Source organism: Saimiri boliviensis, chromosome 16 (assembly GCF_048565385.1).
Source record: "Saimiri boliviensis isolate mSaiBol1 chromosome 16, mSaiBol1.pri, whole genome shotgun sequence".
Taxonomy (NCBI): domain Eukaryota; kingdom Metazoa; phylum Chordata; class Mammalia; order Primates; family Cebidae; genus Saimiri; species Saimiri boliviensis.
In genome coordinates this window covers 13,066,318-13,091,040 of record NC_133464.1, presented here as the reverse complement: position 1 = coordinate 13,091,040, position 24,723 = coordinate 13,066,318, and the positions used below count along the sequence as shown (strand labels likewise).

Genomic DNA, 24,723 nt, shown 5'->3' with positions numbered 1-24,723 from the left:
ATGTGGGGAGTTTATCTGTTTCCAATCTGAAATACCAGGCTTTAAGAGAGACGTAAACACAAGATGCCTCACTGTAAGAATAACACGTTTTGTTTTGGGCATTCAGAAGTAATAACCAGTGTGCCATTGATTTCATTTGAATTAGTGGGCTTTTTTTTTTTTTTTTTTTTTAAAGAAAAACATGCTTCCTTTATGAGGACATTTACTTTTAAAAAATTCGGTTGCAAAGATCTTGCTAGACATTCTATTTATGCACCAAAAGAAAAAAAAAAAGGCAGAGCCCCAGAAACGTTATGTGAGTACATTTTTCATTTTCTGAAAATACTAGGATTCCAAAGGTTAGGACAGAATTGCTTGTGAATAAATTCAAGTAGTCAAAAATTGTCCAGAGCTTTATAATAAAGACATCCCGTCCATTAAAAAAGCTAATGATGTTACCAAAAATATATATATTCTCTGAAAGAGCTTTTTAACTAGTTGAATCATCAATTTCAGGGTACTTAATTTTTGTTTCCTTATAAAATAATATTAAATTTGCTCCTCTGATGTTAGGCCTTTCTTTTAATTTATGTTCAAATCCCAAAGTACAAAGGCCAGGTTATTTTAAACCTGAAATTTAAACATTAAATAGCATTATAACTTGTATTTCAATAAATAATGGACTTGTCTACCACAAAAGAGTTAGTTTTTATCTCTGTTGAACATTTATAGACGTGGGCACTTGGAACAGGAAATCACCACTGCAATGACAATAAACACATGTGCTTACCACTCGGCTTTTTGTACAATTTGTACTGACTCTTAGATAAGGTAAAGTAAAAACATGGCTGGAGGCTGAGGCAGGAGAACTGCTTGAACCTGGGAGGCAGACGTTGCAGTTAGCCTCCCAGGTTCACATCATGCCCCTGCATTCCAACCTGGGCAACAAGAGCCAAACTCCGTCTCAAAAGAAAACCAAAAAAAACAAACAAAAAAAGCATGGTTGGGCATGGTGGCTCAGCCTGTAATCCCAGCACTTTGGAAAGCCGAAGTGGGCAGATCACCTCAGGTGAGGAGTTCAAGATCAGCCTGGTCAACACGGCGAAACCCCATCTCTACTAAAAACACAAAAATAAGCTGAGCGTGGTGGCAGACAACTGTAGTCCCAGCTACTTGGGAGGCTAAGGCAGGAGAACCACTTGAACCTGGGAGGCAGAGACTGCATTGAGCCGAGACTGCACCACTGCACTCCAGCCTGGGCAACAGAGCAAGACTTGGTCTCTAAATAAATAAATAAATAAACAATAAAAAAAATCACATGACTATTTATCTCAAACTCCAAATGAACACAGTCCTTGATTCAAATAAAAAAATATATACACCCGAATGTTCATTAGGTTCAAGAGCTCTGTTTTGTTGCACTGAAGGAAATTTCATAGAAGATGAAGGGAATGATGAGAACAAGGGCCACGGCCTCCCATTTTGCATAAACACACCATGAGAAGAAAGGGATCCTTAATGAGTGCCTGCTGTGAGGGGTACAGGAAGGAAAAAGTCAACAGGAAAGGAAGGAGAACCAGAATATTCTGCTCTGCAGGCATTCTGAATCATGGAAGCTTTATTTTAATCAAAATATACTGAAGTGTAAACCCCTGAGGGGCATGAACTTTGTTGTTCTAGTCTGTGTCCCCAGTACTGCAAACGGGGTCTGGTACAAAACACATCCTTAAAGTCTGATTAACTATTGGTGATGGAATGAATGACCAAAATCAGTAAGTCTCCACAGTCTTTTAGAAGAGAATCAGAAACCACGGCTTTTCATGAACACCTTCACCAGAATTATTTTTGCATATGGGGCTCTTACTGCTTCTTCTCTTCTCTAAAAAGCTATTATTAATTTGTAGAAAGTTTGCTCCTCCTAAAAAAAGACTCTTAAGCACCCTACAAACTTGGTTGAACACTAACAAGATGTTCAAGGATTATTTCAAAGAGTTGCGATCTATCAGCAATGAAGCACATTCTATTCTTAGCATATTGAAAAGGAGTATGGAAAATCAGAAACAGAAAAGTTGCTAAAAACAGTGCCTCTGTTAAGAGACTAGGAGAGGCTCCAGTAGACTTCATGAGCCCCAGTTCTGGGGATGATCAGACAAAGGGGGTTTTGGGAGTTGTGAGGAGGAGCGGAGAGAGGGGCTGGCAGTGTGAGGGGCTGTTTTGGTGTTGCCGGGCCAGGGAACAAGGTGGACAGGGCTGGGCATCCAGTCCCGAGGTCATGAAGTAACAGTGGGTGGGTCTCAGGGCACAGCACCTTGTTATGAGGGGTCAGAGAACTGCTCAAATGTGGGACACTGAGGATTCTCCAAGTTAGCTGGTCACAGTGCACCTAAGGCCCTCTCTCAAGAATCCAGGTGGCCCTGCGCCTCCAGGCCTGTGATGGAATCGAGAGGCACAATGCAATCACTCTGTCAGAAGTCTAAAAGCAATGAGTGGGAATGGAAAATAGCAGCAATTCCAAATGATGGAAAGGGTGTTTTAAACTCCCTGTTTTACATTGCCGAGGAAAACTGTGATGATCCCTAAATCAAAGCCTGCCAGAGCAGGTGGACACCATGAGGGGACAGGAAGGACGCAAAATGCACGACCGACAATCACTTTCAGGGTCAGGACACCAAAGCCTGGATGAGCATAAGATGCAAACTACTGTGGTTTTGTATCTTCCAAAGACCAAGCTGTCGGTGCCTGCAAAGGCCCACAGAACCAGTCTGGAGGCAACTCCATCGGCTCCATTTTAATCGATGCTTTCCTTTTCCTAAAGAGGGTCCATGTTAACAAACAGATCGCATGAAGATGAGGCAGCTTGTAGAAAAGAGGTCAATAGAAAGCAGCCTTCAAAGCCTTCCCAATCCACCCATTTGTCTTTTAATTGCCCCAAGTAACTTCAACCAAGTCAAAATCCAGTTATCTTTTTTTTTTTTTGAGACAGAGTTTCATTCTTGTTACCCGGGCTGGAGTGCAATGGCGCGATCTCGGCTCACCGCAACCTCCGCCTCCTGAGTTCAGGCAATTCTCCTGCCTCAGCCTCCTGAGTAGCTGGGATTACAGGCACACGCCGCCATGCCCAGCTAATTTTTTGTATTTTTAGTAGAGACAGGGTTTCACCATGTTGACCAGGATGGTCTTGATCTCTTGACCGTGTGATCCACCTGCCAAGGCCTCCCAAAGTGCTGGGATTACAGGCTTGAGCCACCGCGCCCGGCCCAAAATCCAGTTATCTTAAAAATGTTTCTACGGAAGCCACATCTACCACTGCTATCAGTTTGCAAATGCAAAAATGCCCAGGTTCACATTCTCAAAAACACTTACAAACTTAATATTAAAGGCCTCATAATTGCTTTCCAATTTTAAAATAAACATTGTAAATGCAAAAAGAATGTTACTGGACAAAAAAGAAAGGTCATGTTAGTACTAATAGTTAATATATTTTGTCAGTATTGAAATATACTTTGCCTATTTCTCATAAGTCAAAGTGTTAACTAATTGAACAACCATCACACATTTAAGCACCTTTATCATTGGTATTAGTTTCCAAAAGCTTTATAAAAAAGTGTATTTTGCACGGTTACTTGGAAATAATTTTATAATTTACAAATATATCAAAAACATATATATGTAATATATAAACATTAATATACAAATTTGTGAATTAAAACAGAGAAAAGGTTAGTAAGTTTCCAGAAAAAGAATATAAAATGTCTAGCTTTTTCACTTTTCTGTGAGAATACTCTATTAAAGGAGTTCAATAAATGTATCTGTTCACTTGATGGAAGAATGTTTAGTATCAGGATAGATTTTTCATTATCTCACAAGAGCAATCTTTAGAAGTAGTGACAGGTTCTATCATATCTCCTAAATGATGTCCCCCATACTTTAAATCTATCAACGTTTAGTGCTTTCCTCAAAAATCACTCTGATGTCTTTGAAATCCATTCAGAATAGGGAGTAGTGACTTTAAGGGAGGCTATGCTAAAGCCAATGAAACGGTACTGTAAGAAGCTTTAGAGTTATCTCTGAGAAAAGCCACAACCCCTAATTTTAAATTTTCTTCAGGAAAAACATGACTTCTCACAAAACTGTTATCATCGGTATCTGTAAATTCAGATTTAAGTACCAACTTTTGAAAAGGAAGAACCATGATCTGTAGTGCACGTTAACAGTGACGTAGTGAAGGGAACTCTCCCTCCCAGTCCCATCACCAATTCACTGTCTCATGAAGAGCCACACAATGGTACTGAATTGATTATCGGCCTGGCGATGCAACCTTGCCAGATCTCTGGCAGCTGTGTGTCTCTTGGGAGTTTTACAGTTATCACAGATGGGGAGACTCCCACCCTAGGTGAAGAGACTGAAGTGTATTATTGCTAAGTTACAGGAAGAAAAGTTACCACCACTATTCTCAATACTTGAAGCTGTTCTACTCAGCTGTCCCCAAACTCTCTAATGTATCAGAAAACCAATGAGCTTTGGGAAGAAGCGGTGGTTTTATCTAGGCAGGATAAAGTAGTAATAATAAAAGGGGGTGGGTGTGGTTCAGTGTAACCATGCCCTGAGTGGGCATTGGCACAAACTGGGGCCACTGGAGTCACCTTTCTGCTGTGCCTTAGTGCAGTTGCAGGTGCTCCAAGACATGGCCTGAGCCTGGGTTCAGTCTGGGCAGGATGGGATGGAGGAGGGACCGTGTACGAAAAATCTCCCTGGCTCTTCCCAAGCCACTTTTGGAAGCGATGGAGGAACAGCTGGGCAATAAGTACCTGGAACATCAAAACAGGACAGGCTGTCCTGAAATCGTTTGCAATCCTACAATGTTACAGTAAACAAACTAGCAAAAATCAATCCTGCTGCTGCTTCTGCTCTTGGTCTCAGCACACAATAGGATAGGCCAGTGTGAACAGCAACGTCAGAGCTTTGCATTATGGAAAAAGCGACGGTACAGACATACACCTCTAAAGAGAGTTTACGCATCCTCTGGCCCACATCCCCTCAGAGTGATACACTCACATACATAGATTCCTTCCCATAGCCTAAGACACTGCTCAACAGGACAAAAACATGAAGAAGGTGGAAAATAAGGGGGCGAATGGAATGCTTACTTTCTCTAAATGCTTTACAGTAGCCAAGGAAAGATAACAAGAAGAACAGGGCACACAGGAGGTCTGCACGGCCGACAACACCAGCAACCTTAAAAGAGGGGAAGAAAACAAAGAATTACATCAAACACATTGAAGCAAATCCTAAACTTAGGAGATAACAACAATTTTGTTTTTTGAGACAGGGTCTTGCTCTGCAACCCAGGCTGGAGTGCAATGGTGTGATCTTGGCTCACTGCAGCCTCAAACCCCCTAGGCTCAAGCAATGCTCCCATCTCAGCCTCCTGAGTAGCTGGGAGCACAGGCGCACACCTTCATACCTGGTTAATGTTTGTATTCTTTGTAGCGATGGGGTTTCATCATGTTGCCCAGGCTGGTCTTAAACACCTGGGCTCAAGCGAACCACCCACCTCTGCCTCTCAAAGTGCCAGGATTACAGGCATGAGCCACCATGCCTGGCCAAAACCAAAATTCTTTAGTCATATAAAACAAGAAGCAAATAAATACAGCATGGAGCTGTGCGATAGCACTTGGTGTTATCTTACAATCGGTTCTCTTCTCCCTTTTGGGCACAGGACTTGATTTAACTGCCTCAAGAGAACACTAAATTGGTTTGAACCTGCTGCTAGCTATTCTGCTGGACACAGACGGTGATAGGCGTGTGTCGTAAAAGCTGTGTTCTTTAACACGCAATACCCAAGAGCTCCAAAGACCTAGTCTTCCGAGGTCGCAAAGTGGATTTTCAATTGGAAAATGTTATCAGCTCAAAGGGTATGATATTTAAAAAATAAAATGTGATTGGAAACATGAAGGACATAAAGGTGTGAAAGAAGTGTGAAAAGCCATCCTGCCGATAGAGGAAAGACACAGGAGTAATCTTTCGAAGCCGCCTCTGCACTTTTACTTCCCTTCAGACCAAAACTGATTAAGTGGGTTAACCTGGAAAGTGAAATGCTTCAAGAATGATTAACAAGTAGGATGAGAACAGAATACGATTTCTGCCATTTCTTTCCCACACTGTCCACAGGATGACTCTGCCATTCCCTTCCTTTCCTCAGTGAGAATGAAGCAGTATCAACTTTGTGTTTCTTTCTTTCGGGCAGTTTTACGGGGATGAAAGACACAGAATTCCAACCAGGAGTACTGGACTAGTATAGCTGGGATTCTTTACTAACTGGCACCTGAACGTGACATGGACTCAAGCTTCTGCTGTGATTGTACCACTGTCACTTTAAAGGCTGGTAGGTTAATCCCTTCCCAAAGGGGACATGTGAGCACAGAATAAAGGACTGTTCTGCAACTCAAGATAAGAAAACACACAATGAAATTACTATATTTACATATAATGCTCAAGTTCATGTGCAGTCAATAGCTAAAACAGAATGTCTTTCAGGAGCAGATTTCCCTACACTGGTTATATATGAAATGCCAAGGACCATTTGTCACTTTAACTGTGACCTCCTGATGGTGGCCACGTGGCAGCCCATGGTGTCAGGTGATGGCTGGGAAGACTGAATAAGCAGATAAATCCACCCAATGAATACCATACACACAAAAACACTACCGAGAAGGAGGCTAGGGACAAAACAAAGGCTTAACAGCTCTGGAACAAGTATGCCAGTATGCTGGAGGGGAACAACCCAATTACTTTATGAATGAAATGAATAAGCAATGAGAGCTCTGGAATACTCAGGGTTGGAAACTCACTCAATCAGGGACACAGTAAAACACTCAGATATGCAGCCACCCAGAACAGAGCCTGGCACAGGTGCGGCTCACTGTTAGTTCTCCTGGTGGGTTCTATGGGGTGTGTCTGTGAACAGGAGTAGCAGAAAGGAAAAGGACAAAGGACACAGAAGCCTAGGCATTATCTCTGCAGCCAGCCCTGAGGGAATGAGGAGGCAGCTGAAGCATCCTGGCTGTCTGGTTCCTCATACCAGGAGGACACGAGAGGAGACAGGAGCATCCTAGCGCTGTAGCTATCTACAGCACCTCAGGACGGACTGGAATCCCAACCCCTTAGGGAAGAGAAAGCAATGAATGCCAACTCAGACAAGCCTGTCCGAAAGGGACCACAGAGAACAGGGTCACGGGAAGCAGGGGGACGGAGGTCAGAGACCAAGGGGAAGAGAGGTGAGTGACGGGGAAGGAAGCAGTTTTAACAATACTGGAGCTAGGAGCCAGGAGAGCCAGGCTGCCTAAACCACTTGCTATCTGGATAGCTAGAATCACCAAAAATGAAATTTAAACATCAAAAATGTATTTTTACAGAAATGTTTCTCTTTTTGCTAAGTGTTGAAGACAGTCCCAAGACTGTAAGCAACGTACATTATGTTCCTTGACGTAAAAAAACCCAAAAATTTTAAAGTATGGAAAGTGTTTTAAAGCAAAAGAACATTTAGTATTTACCATGAATTTCTGGCATAGTAATTAAGAGAGATTTCACTGAAAGAATATTAAAACACTACCTGAGGAGGTATGCATCCAATCACTGCTTGAGAATGTACATAAGGAACAAAACATTTTATTTTCCTCTTCTGATATCTGCATAATATGTATTTTGAGGCAAACTTTTCTACAAAGACTATTTTTTTCTCACAAATAATGTAAAACACTCCGAGTTTTCTGTAGAAATCACTGCAATTCCCCCTGAATCCATAAAGCAGGTGGCATCATTGCTTCCCCAGTAGGTACAGTTTGCATGGGGGCCGTAACAAGAAATTAAGGAGATGGGGAAGGTTTCCACACCTAATTCCCTTTGGATTAAAGTCTGGGTTCATTAGACAGAACTCTTTTTAAACATTTTGTTTAATTTTTTACTTTTAGAGACAGGGTCTTGCTCTGTTTCCCAGTCTGGAGTGCACTGGCGTGATCACAGCTTACTGTAGCCTCAAACTCCCGGGCTCAAGTGGTCCTCCCGCCTCAGCCTCCCAAGTAGCTGGGACTACAGGAGCACACCACCACACGGGGATACAGGCAGAACTCTTAAGGGGGTCTGAGCTTCTCTCTTTGATGCAGGAATTCAGGCAATGTGAAATCTTCCCCGACACTGAGGAAAACAAAAAGCAAAACCCACACAAGCCACGTCTGCCCTGAGGGAAGCGCTGGGGTCCTCCTGCTGATGGCCACACAGAGCTGAAGAGCTGTCAGCAGACCAGTGGCCATGTGGCCCTCCCAGGCTCTCCTCCCTGCAGTGGGGACTGGTCTGTCAGAGGCTTTGGGTGTCTACAAACCACTCAGAGCAATGTGGGGTGGCTCGTTAGAAAAAGAGAGACATTCCCATCAGCTGAGGAGCACAAAACACCAATTGCAATTACAGCGTCACCAAGCAGAGACCAGGAAGGGTAAAGACTGGGTGTGGCCAAGTCAACCCCATTTGCCCCGGCTGTCCTGGCTTTAAAATGGAAAGTCCCCAGACCCAGAACCCTCTCAATCCCAGGCACACTAGATGGCTGACCTCCCTAGAAGACTGGAAAATTCAGGTGCTTATTTGCAGTGGGCAAAATTGTTTCCAGTGTTAAATGCTGGAGAGTGGTAAAGACATGTAACATATTAACATAAAAGTTAATATAAAGAAATTCATGTCAGGTCAGGTGCAATGGCTCACGCCTGTAATCCCAGCACTTTGGGAGGCCAAGGTGGGCGGATCACTTGGGGCCAAGAGTTCGATACCAGCCTGGCCATCATGGTGAAACCCCGTTACTACTAAAAAAACAAAAATTAGCTGGATGTGGTGACACATGCCTGTAGTCTCAACTACTTGGGAGGCTGAGGCAGGAGAATCACTTGAACCCGGGAGGTAGAGGTTGCAGTGAGCAGAGACTGAGCCACTGCACTCCAGCCTGGTCAACAAGGCAAAACTCTGTCTCAAAAAAAAAAAAAGAAATTCATGTCACTAAAACATGCAGGGGCCTATACTGCTATGACTTTCTCTTAATAAATGTACAATGAGGCAAACGTGGCAAACTGAGGCAGTTCACTAACCAAATCCCCATTTCCTCATCCCACAGGGATCAGCATGGCTGGGGATGCTGTGGTCAAGGCCATCATCCAGGCTGCTGGCCCCACCGGCCAGAAAGCGCGGCTGGCTTCTGGGTGCTGGACACCTGGAGGAGCTTGCCTGCCACCCATTTCCTTGGGTGTCCCACTCTGCATGTTTTTAAAGCTGGAAGTTATTTTTTCTTTTTTTTGAGACAGAGTCTCACTCTGTCACTGAGGCTGGAGTTCAGTGGCATGATCTTGGCTCACTGCAGCCTCTGCCTCCTGAGTTCAAACCATTCTCCTGCTTCAACCTCCTGAGTAGCTAGGACTACAGGCGTGTATCACCATGCCCAGCTAATTTTTGTAGTTTTAGTAGAGACGGGGTTTTACCATGTTGGTCAGGCTGGAGCTACTGACCTCAAGTGATCTGCCTGCCTCGGCCTCCCAAAGTGCTGGGATTACAGACGTGAGCCACCATGTTCCACCTAACACTGGAATTTTTAACTGCAGGGTGGGAGATTACAGGGAAATGCAGACAGAAGGAAACTGAATATTACCTGCAGCAACAAGGAAAGATAAACATACAAAATATCTGCTTACAATGCTAACTTTTAATTCTCCATAAGTATTTCCTGAAATCTGAGTTTGAATGGATGTTATGGTGGGAAGGGGAAGAGATAAAGAGGTTTTTCAAATAGTCCCTTTTCTCCTAGAGCCAGCCTGCCTCCATTTCCTTTTAACAGTCTGGAATGTGGACTTTTAAGATGACCGTGTTCCCAGGTTGCATTTATCTGGAATGTGTGTGAGTGTATGTGAATGTGCGTGTGAGAGAGAGAATGTGTGCGTATGTGAGTGTGTACATGTGCAAGCACATCCAGTTATACTTGTTGGCACTTGAAACCTTTTCATAAATCAACTTCTGAATATTTAAAATGAGAATTTTAGAAAACTCTCCTTGGCTAATAATTCAAATATTTCATTTTGCTTTCAAGATCATGCTAAATTAGATGAGATGGAAAACAGAATCAGTACTTTTCCAGTGAATCTCTATCTTCCATAGATTTAGGATCAATGCCTGCACTATTTCTGGGTCCCAGAGAGAACTCAGATTGAAACAAAATCTAATTCAGTCACAGTTATGTATAAACAAAACGCTTATAACTAAATTTTCACACAGCCGTCCCCAGCCTATCCAGCCCTTAACGTCCTCTGAATTTGGTGAGGTAAAAAATAAAATAAAATTTAAAAAGATATTAGAGGAGGGGGTGATAACAACTCCATAACACTCTTGATTCCAAAGAATAGACAATTTAATAAAGTCAGTGCTAAAAAGAGGACTTCTGCTCAACATCTTGAAACTTCAAGAAGCAAAATGCAATTGGTTAAATGTAGATATTTCAGTCCGTATGAAATGAGAAGGCTACTGTGAGAGAATAAAGGTATGTGTGATATTTTATACTAGGCACTTCATGCTCACAGAATGAGTGACTCGAATCAAATCTTTTAGCTCAGCAAACATGCTCCCTTGCATTTTGAAAGAGTCATGTGGTGGTGCAGCGGGTAGATCCTGAAAACTTCACAAATGTCTCGCAATCCCAGTACAGTCTGTTCCAAATACACACAGAGGCAGCTTGATGGGATGGAGACCTAGCCTCCGGGAGGCCAGGTGGGGCACCCGTCGGAGCTGCCTGATCACCGTGGGGAGAGGATCACACAGGGTGAGCAGGAGGAGGAGGTGGAGGAGGGTGGAGAGACTCCACGAGCAGCTCCCCAGCAGGGCGTGGGCACTGCTTTCCAGTTCAACTCCAACTACGGCAGCATCTCCTCAGTGGAGGCCTGCTTCCCAGGATTTAAGTCCTACCCCACATCCACTTGCTCCTCACCCTATATAAATTTTTATCCTCCCAGGCCGTTCCCTCATCTCTGAAGTGGACACTGTTACATTAGCCCAGCTGGTGTCATAGCGTTTTCATAACAATTATTTTAAGTCTAAGAAAGGATTTTATAAATCATAAAGCTGTCAGCGAACACGGAAACACTGCATCAACCCTCCACTGAAGAACGGTTCTTAGCCTCTGAACTTCAGACTCCAAAGCCAGGTAATATTCAACATCCGTGCCTTCACAGCTGGTGTGATCCTGGAAGCTGAACAGGAGGTATCAGCAGAGAGCACACCATCCCTTATCACACAGTCTCCACCAATATGGTGCTCTGCATTTTTCCACAACAGAGATGTCTCTGTCCCAGAGAGAACTGTTGCAAATGTCTGACCAGGTATTTATGTAGTGTTCTTTCTATTTCTAGAGTATACTATAGTGTAGACTTTCTCTAGCTCTTGAACCAAGATGAGTACATAAAAGGAGCCTGTTTTAGGAAACCAGGCGACACAGGAATGTCCTATCGCTTCTCCTGTGCAGACAGATGCCTCAGGCAGACGATACTTACACATTCGGTGTGCACAGGATGGACAGCAAACAGCAGTGCAGCCAGCAGGGACGCCCTGGGGGCGAGGTGTAGCCTCCGGCCTTTACTGGTGTACTGTAGGCCACCAAACAGAACCGAGAAGACGTCCACCATGAGGACAGAGATGCCACCATGAAGGAGGATGTTGACCACGTGAAAGCCCATGGGGTAGAAGCCTCCCGACAGGTAGTAGTTAATCCTGCAGAAACACAGGGTGTTCAGGGTAGATGTGCGGCAAGAAATGGCAACGGTCTGGAGGAAAAGGCTTTTGCGTGGAAATATGAAAAGGAGAAGCGGAAGACGTTGTGCCAGCCTGATAAAAATAGCACCAAGATAAATAATGCCTGTCGAGCTAAGAAGTTTGCAGAAAAGGTGGGAATGTAATTAACTACAGGGAAAAATGGAGGAAATGGAGGTGTCCAAGGGGAGTGGCACTGAAAACAACTTGCAGAGGAAAACTGAAAGGAAAGCTAGACGACTTTTTAAGTGCAGAAAGGGCAACGCTGCATTCCAAGAAGATCTAATATTCCACACATTAGTCATGGCTACCCGCTAAGGACCTGGGTTTAAGATAGTCTTGTAACTTGATTATCCTCCAAAAAAGGGCTCCTTATCAGTATGCCCACCAGCCTTCCCCCAGCAAAACACCCTCACGCTAGCAGGGATTCCTATTCCGACTGCTTCTCAGCCGCCGGTGGTTCCAATTCATCAGTCCCATGCTTCTGTGGGACGTCTAAACACAAATGTTTAAATGCACCCAAGCAGCAGGTATGGACAAGAACCTTTGTGAGGTGAACACATCCATTCAGTGCAAGGGGCTCTCTGATTAACGAAGGGGAATTGTTTTTAAGCTGCATCTTGCTTCTGAGTATTGACTTGCTAACAGTAGAATGATTTATATCTTATTTATTTCTGTAGTGAAAAAAAATCCGTTTCATCAGAGGCCCCATGCTGCTTTCACTCATATCATTCCATTGGTGTTAAGCAGCAAAAGGTCAAACCTCCAAAAAGTGAGAAAAATATGAAACACCACCAACTTGCAGGTCATCCTTCACAGAGGTCACGTTCGTCTTCTCTGCACCTAGAGACCCACGTATGCGAGCAGCTCAGACCCGCCAGGAGCTACTGACTGGAATCCTCAATGCTGAGAACCCAGTGACACATACCCGAGTTCAAATATCACACAGGAGCCGGGAGTGACCCTCCCAGGCCCATCGATGTCACGGCTTACCTGAAAGTCAGGACAGTGAGAGGTCGGTAGGACTTGTGGCTGGTGTTGCTGCTCAGTCGACTGCCCCAGAAGTCATGGTGCCACAGGTCGCCGAGGGGTGTTTCTGCTTGGAGGTCCTGCGGGGACACAAAGGGGTGTTCTGGACAAGGGTCTCCAGCTAGCCCTGGGCCAAGCTCCTCCAACTCTGACCCGGGATGCAGTCAGGCCTGCTCGTGGGGCTGCTGCACCCAACATGTTCTCTATGTTGATCGTCTCGAGGTACAAATGGGCTCACCCCACCGGGCTTGAAACACCAAACAGCTCTCACCCTTCTGGGACACAGTCGATACACTGAAGGGGCTGTCGTAGACCCTGGCTTCCCCCAAACTCTGCAGGCCCATGGCTCTGGCATTGTGCTCCCACCAGCTCCAAACCCAGAGGCTCTGCATGTGCGGGTCTCCCCTGGACGGTCACCCTCAACTCATCACAGCTCAACTCCTCCCGCTGTTCATCTCCCAGCTGCCCAGCTCTGCCCTTCCTGAGCTGATCCATTCCTCTTCCCTGGGTCTCTGGGCATCTCACCCTGTCAAGCAATGTGTGGCACCCTGGCAACTTAGTTTCACATGACTACTGTTTGTGCCACTAGACTGGGCTGAGGAGGACTGGGCTACATCTGGGTTTGCTGGCTGTGTACAGAAGGTGTTTAATACATGTCAAATAAGTGGACCACACAGCTAAATAAGATCACTATTAACCTTTCATATCTAATAAATAAGGTAACTTACCAAAATGTCCCAGTTAAAACATAAGTATGAATAAACATATTTTTTTAAGTTTCCGTTTTTGAACATGAGCTAAGCAGGCTGTGAAATCAGGAAAAAAAAACCTTAACAGATTAAAAAACCACTAAGTATTAAAGAAAACTGTACCTCTTACTGCTGGGGTAGTTTAATTTGGTACTCCACTACAGATGCTTAAAAATGCATTTTTTTTTTTTTTACATTTAAAAGATGAAAGTAGATGGCTTAAACTGTGTCTAATGAGAAGACAGGCAAACAAGGCACCATGGAGTAAGTTAAGAAAAATGACAGATCGACTTTCTCTTTAAAGCATAATTAAACGGGAACATTTTAGGGACAAGAATTACAACATGCTGATCATTTCCCCGTGTTGTCAGTCAAATTTCTTCATTGCAGTAACCAAATTCTGATTAATTTACACAAAAAGGGAATTCTTCAAAGGGGAGTGTGCAGCTCATGGATCCCATGTGGCCTGGAAAGCCAGGGCAGGGCCGAGGCAGGGGCAGCCCCATAAATCAAGCCCTGGGCCGAGATTGCCTGGCTGCCTCTGGGCCCCCAACTCTTTGTGTGACCAGCTGCGGACTCCAACAGGTGGGCGCACCTGACAGGACAGCCCCTGTCTGTGCCAGCTCCCTAATCAAGTGGTCTTCTGAGCCTCAAACACAAACGGGTCAAATGATGGGTGGCCCCCAAAAGCAACAAAGGACCACACCCATCATGCAGTTCAGCGCTTGTGACTTAAGTGCTTGCTGGCTCAAAGGGAAAGGCTTGAAAAGAGGCCAGAGACGCAAAGCTGGTCACTCATGCCCACTGTAAGGGTGACATCTGCTTCCATAGGGATGGGCTTCAGAAGCCAGGAGCGCACTGACTATACCCCAAGAGTGGGTGAGAGATTCTGTGAAGGTCATGTGAGTCACCTGCTCCCTTGGTTGACTCACTGGCAAGCCTGGAAAGCCCACCTTCTCCTACACTCTTACAGAAGTGCTTGGTCAGTTGAGAAGGGCTTGGGCAGAGGATCTTTCCCTCTCTTTGAACAGGAAATGAACACCAACATGGCTCTAAATATTTGATTAGGTGGAGCCTACACACAGCAGGTATGCTACAGGAAGAAAGGTCAATTCTTCCTCATCATGATTTATGGAAAAGATGTATTGTGTCTGAAATTCCCCCTAACTCCACTGTTTCAAAGAAGATCATCATCTCAAGGAACAAAAAAAGGCAACTCCACACTGCAAGGAAGCATCTGGAAAACAGTCTCTAACATCACTAAAATCCAGTAACAGCCTGTTTCACATTACTGTAGGCACGGTGCCAACGAACAGAGGAGTGCCTTTCATTAACCAGGAGAAGAAAAAAGGAGGGCTAGCAAGTTAACAAAAGGGGCACAGTGTGATGCTCCCGAAAACACTGCCAAGACCATGCTCAGCAGAGCTACGAAATGGCTTCATCTGCCTCACCTCACAGAAGGAACAAGAATTACACCCAGACAGCAGGGCCTCCACACACAGCCCAGCTCATGTTTTTGTTCTGCCTGGCTGACCAACATTTTTCAACATGGTTTCTGAATTAACACTTTACATGTCTTCTGCTTTCTACAAGTAGAAGAGTCAAGATATTCTCACCAAAATGAGTAATGGAATTTAAACAATAAAACTCTATCTTTGTGAGAAAAGCAGTTCTGTGGCCATTAAGGCACCAATTTGTGCTGGGCAAGGTGGCTTGGGCTTGTCATTCCAGCACTTTGGGAGGCCAAGGTGGGAGGATCGTTTCAGGATAGGAGTTTGAGATCAGCCCGGGCAACATAGCGAGACAGTCTCTACTAAAAATTTGAAAAATCAGCTGGGTGTGGTGGTGCATGACTGTAATCCTAGCTACTTGGGAGGCTAAGATGCGAGGATGGCTCAAGCCTAGGCATTGGAGGCTGCAGTGAGCTGTGATCACACCACTGTACTCCAGCCTGCGCAACAGAGTAAGACCTTGTCCCTACCCCATGAAAAAGCCACCAATTTGATATAATTGTGTCAAGTTACTTAGTTCTCTTAAGCATGATTTAAGAAAGCACTGAAATAGAATCATCTACAGTAACTACCGAGTGAACTTAAAGAAAATTACAAATGAAAAACTTGAATTAAAAATAAACATTGGCTGGGTGCGGTGGCTCATGCCTGTAATCCCAGCACTTCTGGAGGCTAAAGTGGGTAGATCATCTGAGGTCAGGAGTTCAAGACCAGCCTGGCCAACATGGTGAAACCTCGTCTCTACTAAAAACAAAAATATTAGCCAGGCGTGGCATGCCTGTAGTCCCAGCTATTTGGGAGGCTGAGCCAGCAGAATCGCTTGAACCCCAGAGGCGGAGGTTGTAGTGAGCCAAGATCATAACACTGTACTCCAGCCTGGGTGACAGAGTGAGACTCTGTCTCATTAATCACCACCACAACAAAAAAATCCATTAAAACATTAACAATACTCTAGGTTGTTCCATCAAAATGGAGATCAATTGCAATATTATGTTACAAATAAAATAAATGCAAATGAATCATGTTCCCCCCCATACAATCCATGTTTGTCACATAAAGAGTTCTTCACAACATTTTCAGCATGAAAATGACTTTACACTTATTTGGTAGAAACCATGACTTCATATTTTTAAGAGCATTCAACGGCGTTACAGAGAGTTGCTATAATTACATCAAGTAGCGAGCTAAATGTGTATATTCCTCCAAGTCTTCTTCACGGGCTAAGGAATACACATAAAATGTCTTCTGAGTAACAGACCGTCGAGAGGCTCTAACCAGTGCCATTTTCAAGTTGTTTCTCCTCTGGGCCTTGCCTGCCTCTGCATTTCTTGCTCTGGTTTTTAGCCTGCTTGAATCTTTTTCATCTTTTCCCACAAAGCTGTTTCTTCTGCCCTAACTCTGGGTAGGGAGTGGAAAAAGATTACCATTTTCCCCGCACTGACATATAGCAACCACTGGTAAGCAAAATCGACTGGGATTTTGCACATTCAGCAAAACTGAATCTCCAAACACGAAACAAGCAGGAACTGCAGCGCCCATGGGCAGCACGTTCCTCCTGCCCCAGCAGCTGTCAGCAGGCTGTCCTGACAGTCTCAGAGGAGGACAAAGTGGCAGCCAATTCCCTGCCTGCTGCTGAAGATGTGCCTTCTGGCAGGTGATCAGACCAGTCCATCACTGCAGCAAATGTGTGACGGGTTTTTTTTTTTTTTTTGAATGACTGTGGAAATGTTTCACAAAACCTGAAATACTCACTCTGCAATGCCCTGCAATACCCTTGCCTTGTAATCTTAGAAGAACGGCCTCTTTGATCCACATGTGGACTGGGGCTCTTGAGGGGAAAGCCTCAGCTCAGGGAGGGGTTCAGAACCTTGGTGCCAGCAATAAGAAAGGCACTAAATCAAGGAGGCGATGTTGAAAAGAGACACAATAATTGAGAGCACGACTGGGGCCCAGACCAATGCCTAACCTACGTTCCACAGAGAACAATGCAACACAAACTTAGATGATTACTGAGACACAGGTGAGCAGTTAAGTTGACCAGAAAAGAGCTGAGATACAAACCTTATTGTTAACAATAGCTTCTGAATCATCAAAGACAAAGTCTCCATCATAGCTCCGTGCAAAACACACAATGGCCACCAATCCCACTACTAACTTAGCCCAGAAAGGAGGAAGAACAGGAGAGGGAAGGATGTGATCCAAATCGGCATCCAACTCGGCCATTCTGAAAACTGCAGGCTGGTGGCCTCCGGCTCCAGCATTATGCTGGTTAGGAATCTGCAGGAAAAACAACATCATATAAATATTCATCAACATTGGTAGGACGGTTTCTGCAGTGAGCACCATGAATAAGAGCTGGATAGTTACTTACACTGTTTGTTTGTTTTTTTTTTGAGATGGAGTCTCACTCTGTCACCCAGTCTGGAGTGCAGTGGCACAATTTCAGCTCGTTGCAACCTCTGCCTCCCGGGTTCAAGCGATTCTCCTGCCTTAGCCTCCCGAGTAACTGGGATTACAGGTGCTCACCACCATGCCCAGCTAATTTTTTGTATTTTTAGTAGAGATGGGGTTTCACCATGTTGGCTAGGCTGGTCTCAAACTCCTGACTTCATGATTTGCCTGCCTTGGCTTCCCATAGTGCTAGAATTACAGGTGTGAGCCACAGCGCCTGGCAGCTATGCTATGATTTTATAGGATTTGATCATTAACAATTTGAAGTTGTGCTTTCCAAACTTTAGTGGGCAGAAAAGTCACATGGGATGCATGCAGATTCCTAGGCCGACCACAGGACCTATCAAATCAGATGCCCTTCGGTTTCTGATGCTGGAGTACCCTTTAGAAACATGAATTTAATGGAATCCTCATCAACCCCACAAGGCAAATCATTTTTAATCGCCCTTGAACCAGTTTACAATGCTTAAAAAAAAGAAGTTACCATCTTACTTCATCCAATCAAGAAAAATCAATAAACAGTCATTGCTGGGTTTTAGCACACTGTGTGTGTGGCAGGGGAGAGGGCAGTGTGTAAAACACAATCCTGCTTCTGAAAAAGCTTATGGTCTATTTGAAGCATTCAGGCACACAGGCCAGGGAGCCAAGACTCTGAGACGCAGACAGGGGAGTTGAATAGAGAAATCCTAAGGCGGAGCACAGCATCGAATGCTGGGTTCCCAGGTTAGCGGCTCACACACAGAGGACAGATAGAGGAAATGACTGGTGGAGACAATATCTTATCCCAGAAAAGGCTGAGCCATACAAAGGAAAGGAAGGGAGGCTATTCTATGTGAGGATATGACCTTCAATCCTGGTGAAAGAGTCCAGATAAAAATATACACTATTTTGAACTTTTCTTTCAAATGGGCATAATGTTTCTCACCGGGGATGCCTGTGCCCCGGCCTTGCCATGTGTTAGTTGCACAACCCCGTTCCTCTCTGAGCCCACCCGCTGCGGCCCTCTGCAAAGCATCTTAACGCCCAGTAGTGAGAGTTGCCTAACAGCTTCCTGCCTTGGAATTCACCGAAACAAATCTCAGCCTACCCCCAAACTTACACTTTACCTGCCCCCATTCCCACCACATCCTGGACGGGGCTTTCTTTGGACTTACCAGGATCAGGTTTGGGTCAGACTGCTTGGCTCTGACCTGGAGAACCTCTGGGCAACTTACTTGACCTCTCTGGGCCTGTTTCCTCAACACTAAAACGGGGATGGTAAGAGTGCCTACCTTCTAGAGTTGTCATGAGGATTAAATGGGATTCCCAACACTGCCAGGCTGTAATGAAGGCTAAGAGGAGGCCAGCTATTATTACTAATACTTTCTTCCAGGAGGCTGAACGCAGAGGCACAGAATGATTTTCTAAGGGAAACCCCTTTTAGTATCTGCTTGATTGGTACTGAGGCTCTTGTCTTTACTAAAGGGCCTGGACCCTGTTCTTTTCCTGCCGAGATGAAAGAATCCCAGCCCTGGTTGGGAAGGCAGTTTGGATGTATTTGTTTCTGGATCTCTAAGCGAACACCCCAGATTATGGAATCAGTAAGAAGCCAGCTAAATGGGCCACCTGAAGTCACAGGCATCTTTTTGACAGCTTTCGGTCTGAGTGAAGATGGAGACAGATCCAACAGGTAACGAGCACACCATTCCACTGTGATGCTGTCCCCTTCCAGGAGCCAGAAGGAGGCTCAGATTTACACTCCAGAGATGTAACAGGCTGTAACTCTCCCACCGCTTGTCTCTGAAGCCTCACGCCTGACGTAAGACATGCTCTCGGGAAGTGATGGAGGAATACCACAGCTACTTTTCTTTTCCAGTGAAAGGATAAACCACTTCTCAAATCCAAATTACAGCTGTAAACACAATACAGGTCAGCACACAGGCCCCAACCTCTGTACTTACATTTCAGCTTAAGAAATTACTCCTGTTACTTAAAAACAACAAATCGAGGCTGGGTGCAGTGGCTCACGCCTGTAATCCAAGCACTTTGGGAGGTTGAGGTGGGTGGATCACTTGAGCCCAGAGTTTTGAGACCAGCCTGGGCAACAAGGTGGAACCCCTTGTCCACAAAACAAATACAAAAATTAGCTGTGTGTGGAGGCACATTCCTGCAGTCCCAGCCACTCAGGAGGCTGAGAGGTGGGAGGATTGCCTGAGGTCAGGAGTTCCAGGCTGCAGTGAGCCGAGATCAACCACAGCTCTATAGCAGGGGCAATAGAGTGAGACCCCATCTCAAACAATGACGACGACGACAACAACTACCACCCCCAACAAAGCCAAACGCTGAATAGTTAGGAAGATACTACAACTTAACGTGGGGAGAAGAAGACAATTTAGAAAATTAATGTGAAGGAAAACAAATAATTCACAGCAATCTTAAATGCACAATAGAGTTGTGAGCTGACAAAAGGTCATGTAACTGGTTTTGACATTATCTGCTTTGTTGTTTCAACAGTGAATTTATTGGCTCATGCAATCTATTTTTGGACATGGTGTCTTGCTATGTTGCCCAGACTAGATCCAACTCCTGGACACAAGTGATCCTCCTGCCTCAGTCTCCCAAGTAGGTGGAACTACAAGAGCATGCCACTGAGCCTGGATATTATCTGGTTCAGTCTCAAATATTTGAATATTATCTCACAAATGTTTGTCAAGGTTCAAATGGCCTTCCAAGTAGAATACTAAATCAGGAAATACTCTGTATTCCTAAATTCCCGACGACTGTACCTAGGATTGTTTAAAACATAATCATGCTGGTACCCGTGCAACAGCCCCGATATATATATGGCAGACTGTAGACCGTGCCATCAACCAGGTGCCCTGGTAGGCCAGGTCCAGACTCTTGGGAAGTCAGTGGATGGCTGAGTCAGCGGATCTGAGATGATCTTCTCCGCTCTTGCAGGGACAGCAGGGAATCTGACCTACCTCCAAGGCTTCTGGCCCGACATCATTTCCCAGTTCTGGCTGGCTCTCCCCTCCTCGCTGTGACTCCCCTGCTTCGCTATCTCAGGTAGCTCCTCCTCCTTTCTCCAAGCCCTCTCACTTCTTTGCTGCCACTGAAAATACAAATGCTCTTTTCTTTCAAGGGATTTACTGTTAATGTATATAGTGGAATAGTTCAGAAAATGCCTTTCACTAGCAAACGCAAAAAAAGAAAAACAAAATAAAACAAAACAAAGCTACAATTTGTTAGAAAGCCAGTCAAAGTTCTCAGTCTAGTTCAGTGGTTGAGACCAAAGGCTATGGAGACAGACAAACCTGGACTTGCCAGCTGCAAGAACTTGAGCTGCTTAGTCTTTCTAAGGATCAATTTCCTCACTGCCACAGTACGGTACCACTACTACTTTCATCAGAGGGCTGGGGTAAGAATTAAAGGAGAGCACATATGCAAACAACTAGTTCCCATTAGTGTTAGATTTTGGAGAAATCACCTGCTGCTTCCTAGTCCCTGACCTCCTGTCTCGAGCACACCCATGTTGCCACTGTTTATTCCTGCAGATGGGCTTAGCACCATGGCCAGCAGCAGACCATCAGGTGACCTGGTGCAACTCAGAAAGGCATACCCTTCTTTTGGGCAGATCCAGGGCACATGGCTTCCTTGGTCAGGTGTCTTACACAAACTGTCCAACTGTACACAGTGACCCAGTTCCCAACTCTCCTTCCTCCAACACTAAATGACTTCTGTTCCTCAATGACCTGAGCTAGGCTTAGCACTCAGGTAAAAGAAGCCCTGTCTGAGTAAGGTGGTAGAAATGGGGGACCACCCTTTTCGCAGCTCCTCCCTCTTTTTTTTTTTTTTTTTTGCCTATCACCCAGCCTGGAGTGCAGTGGTATGATCATAGCTCACCACAGCCTCACCTAACTAAGCTCAAGGGATCATTCCACTTCAGCCTTCTAAGTAGCTGGAACTATAGGCATATGCCACCATGACTGGCTATTTAAATATTTTTTTTTTTTTTTGTAGAGACCAGTTCTCACAACGTTGCCCAGGCTAGTCTCAAACTCCAGGCTTCACACGATCATCCTGCCTTGGCCTCTCAACGCACTGGGACTACAGGTGTGAACCACCGTGCTCACCACCACCGTTTTTTATACCCAGACCATGAAGTAGGAAGTGATGCTCTGTTTTCTTCCGGATGGGCTCTAGGTCGCACCCTCTGGTCCCTCTTCTCCACATGATGTCCTGCCTAGGCTCCCTGGCTCCTCTGCCAGAGCTGGATCGTCAGTTCACCTTATGAAGCAACAGGAAGAGAGACCCACTGTGGCCTCAGCTACAGGCCAGGCAGAGGACACAACCCAGGAAGAATGAAGTCAGTGTTCTGCTTGCCACCTAACTCCTACATCAGAATCAACTGGCCCCTCAACAGGGGCTGAATCTGGAACAAAGCAGAGGTCCCTTGATCCTACAATTTCTCAAACTTCTCCTATCAAGCCTAATATCAAGAATTATCCCACAATTTCTCAAACTTCTCATATCAAGCCTCTGTTTTCAGGAGGTTAAAACAAATTAATCAGTGAGACTCCCAAGAAACAAATGTTATCCAGCTGTGAACCATGAGGACCCAATGACAGGTGACCCAGCAGCCTGGCCTGCAGTAAACAGAGTGGAGAGATCAAATCTAAATGCTTCGTCTTGGAAAAATTAGCAGCAGCCACCTACTGAAGAATATTTCTCTCCTTGCATCAAGGGCCTGCTAACCTCTGCCCAGCCTTTCTACCTCATGTGTAACACTTCAACTACATAGCGAGCTATCCTCCGCCACGCTGAGAGGTGACAGCGCTTCTGGGAATCAGATTAGAGAACACGATCGTTTGTGACCCAGCATCAGCGGGCCTGGCAGTTTCCTAGTTGATCGTATCCTGGGCCCCTCAAGGCAGGGGAGCTAGCCACCATCACCACCCTCCTCCACGCAGTGTTGAATCCGTGCTACTGAAGGCTAGCTAAGATATCATTCTGCTGCGACCGGCCTTCCCATTTTTAAATTCAGTAGCACACGAGGGCCATGGCTGCCTATAGCTAGAATGTGTGTGGTTCGGTATTTACAGTTCCACTGTCCCAGAAAGTTTCCAGCTGGCTAGCTTGTAGCCATTTCCCCCATCTAGGTGCGCTGGCCTTCACTTTACCCCCACCACCCCACCCCCAATTCATCCAGGCGCGCCAGGCGCAGAGGCGACTGCAGAGAAAGGGGACAGGGAGGAGACCTAGTCAGACCCCACTCTAACTGTTTCTCAAGACATTCTCCTCATGCATTTGCTCTCCCGGGGAAAGAGCGAAGTGTGGGATGACTCATAGTGGCTAGATCGTTGCTCTAACTCCTCCCTTCTTTTGTGTGTGGTTAAAAAAAAGAAAAAAGAAAAACACACACGCAGCCCACAGCCACAACATCAACAAGACCAGAACCCCGCAGAGTTCGCAGGAGGTGGGCAGTGGCTGCGCCACCTGCTCGGCTTCCCCAAACTCCGAGCCCACGCCAGGAAGTGGCGGCTCGGTGGCCCCGGGCGTCCGGGCCGGTGGCCCCGCGCTCCCGCCGCTCAGCCCTGCAGCCGAGCGTGTAGTAGCAGTCGCTCGCAGCACGGCGGGGGAGCAGCCGCGAAACCCAGGGCAGGCGGCCAAGCGGCCCGGCTGTGCCCAGCCATCTCCTGCGCCGTGGCCAGCTGGCGGCCAGGCGCGGGGCCCCGCGGCCAGATGGCCGCTCCGGGAATGCGCTGCAGGCGCCGGGTGCGCCCGGGCCGAGGGAGCGCCCGCTCGGCTGAGCCGGCAGGGACTGGGGCGGCGACCTCTGCCCGGGCGAAGGAGCGAAGGGGCCCGAGCGCGTCGCGGGCAGGCGGGGCGCGCACCCTCCACGTCGCGCCCTTTGTCCCGGGTGCGGCTCACACCGGGGCTCGCGTCGTCCGTGACCCCGGCCCCGGCCGCAGCCCGGGTCCCGGAACCAACTCCTCCAGCAGCGCCCCCGGGCCCGAGCCGCCGTGCGGGGCTCGGGACTCGGCAGCAGCGGGCAGCCGGCACCCGTTCCGCGTCCAACTCCGCTCGCCCCTCAGCGCGCTCGGCCCTGCAGGGGCCGCCCCGCGCGTTACCTGCAAGGAGCCCGAGCCGCGACCGCATCTCCCTCCCGGGTGCGGAAACTCCGGCGGCGCCGGGAGCCCGCCCGGACCTGGCAGGGGGAGGGGCTGCCTGCGCACCACCCCCCGCCGCGCCCCCGCCCCCTGCGCCGCACCGCCCGCGGCTCCCCACGAGCGCGGGCGCCCCCGAACCCCCGTCTCGGCCCGCCCTCTCCACCTGACCATTGGCTGCTGCTCCCGTCACTTTCAGGCCGCAACCCGGTCCCTCCTCAGCTGATTGGTGGACGCGCCGGTGACGTCAGGCCAGGGGGCGCTAGTCGGCGGCGAAGGAGGTGCCGGGACGGACGGACCCGGCGGTAGAGGAGGAAGCCGAGTTGTGGGCGCGGAGCTGAGGCGGGGCCGGGGCGGGAAGGGGCGGCCCCTACCGGGCCGGGCGAAGCGGGCTGCGGGAGCCGGAGCAGGCCCTCCGTTTTTCTCCGCGGTCCGCGCGCGGGACCCTATTTCTGGCTGTCTCGCGCTTCGCCTGCGCTGTGGTCCCCGCGGAACAGCAGCGTCCCCGCGGAACTGCCCGAACTCCACTTCTTCCTGTCCCGGAGGAGTTGTTTAAAACGTGCGTGTCTCCACCTTCTGCTTCTCACAGCAGAACTGACTGAAGCCGTGTCCTTCCTGCCGAGGCCATGCTGCCGCATGAACCCTGCTGCGGCCAGAGCCACCCAGCGCGCGCCCACTCACCACAGGCTGCAGCCGCTTGGTCCCGAACCTCCACTCCCACCCGAGTGGCCGCCACACCCCCCACACTCCCACTCTCAGATGTGTTTGCCGCCTGCTTCAGGAAAAAAGAGAAACTGATTCCACTTTCCTCCGGCGAAACTGCACACCTGTTCCCTCCTCTCATCACCGAGCCCCCCCCCCCCCGCTTCCGTTTTTCCGGTATCGCAGAATCCGATCCATTGCTCCCTGTGGACTGGAATCCGCATCCTCGGCATTTCACCATTCTCAAGACTCTCTACTCCACGTACCCTTTCAGCTGCCGCCGTCTCCTACTTTCCATCGCTGAAGTTGGTGAAGGAGGCGCCCCAG

General features: G+C 47.1%; 1 protein-coding gene and 1 pseudogene across 6 annotated transcripts in view; one reads left to right on the top strand and one right to left on the bottom strand.

The window, feature by feature from the left end:
* TMTC4 (transmembrane O-mannosyltransferase targeting cadherins 4) overlaps positions 1-23,796 on the bottom strand; it is a 69,432-nt gene extending 45,636 nt beyond the window's left edge. Inside the window, exons 1-5 of one of the 6 annotated variants that reach the window (XM_039473264.2) lie at positions 23,659-23,796; positions 17,156-17,371; positions 12,799-12,914; positions 11,550-11,766; positions 5,127-5,214 (exon numbers count right to left, since the gene is read on the bottom strand). In XM_039473264.2, coding sequence (XP_039329198.1) covers positions 5,127-5,214; positions 11,550-11,766; positions 12,799-12,914; positions 17,156-17,317 — 583 coding nt within the window. In that variant the 5' untranslated portion in view covers positions 17,318-17,371; positions 23,659-23,796. Of the gene's footprint in view, positions 1-5,126; positions 5,215-11,549; positions 11,767-12,798; positions 12,915-17,155; positions 17,604-19,150; positions 19,467-23,658 lie in introns of those variants that run through there. The other 5 variants (XM_074387474.1, XM_074387473.1, XM_074387477.1 and 2 more) reach the window with 5 other exon arrangements.
* Positions 1-24,723, top strand: part of LOC101033905 (large ribosomal subunit protein uL22 pseudogene) — a 71,679-nt pseudogene that overhangs the window by 13,125 nt on the left and 33,831 nt on the right.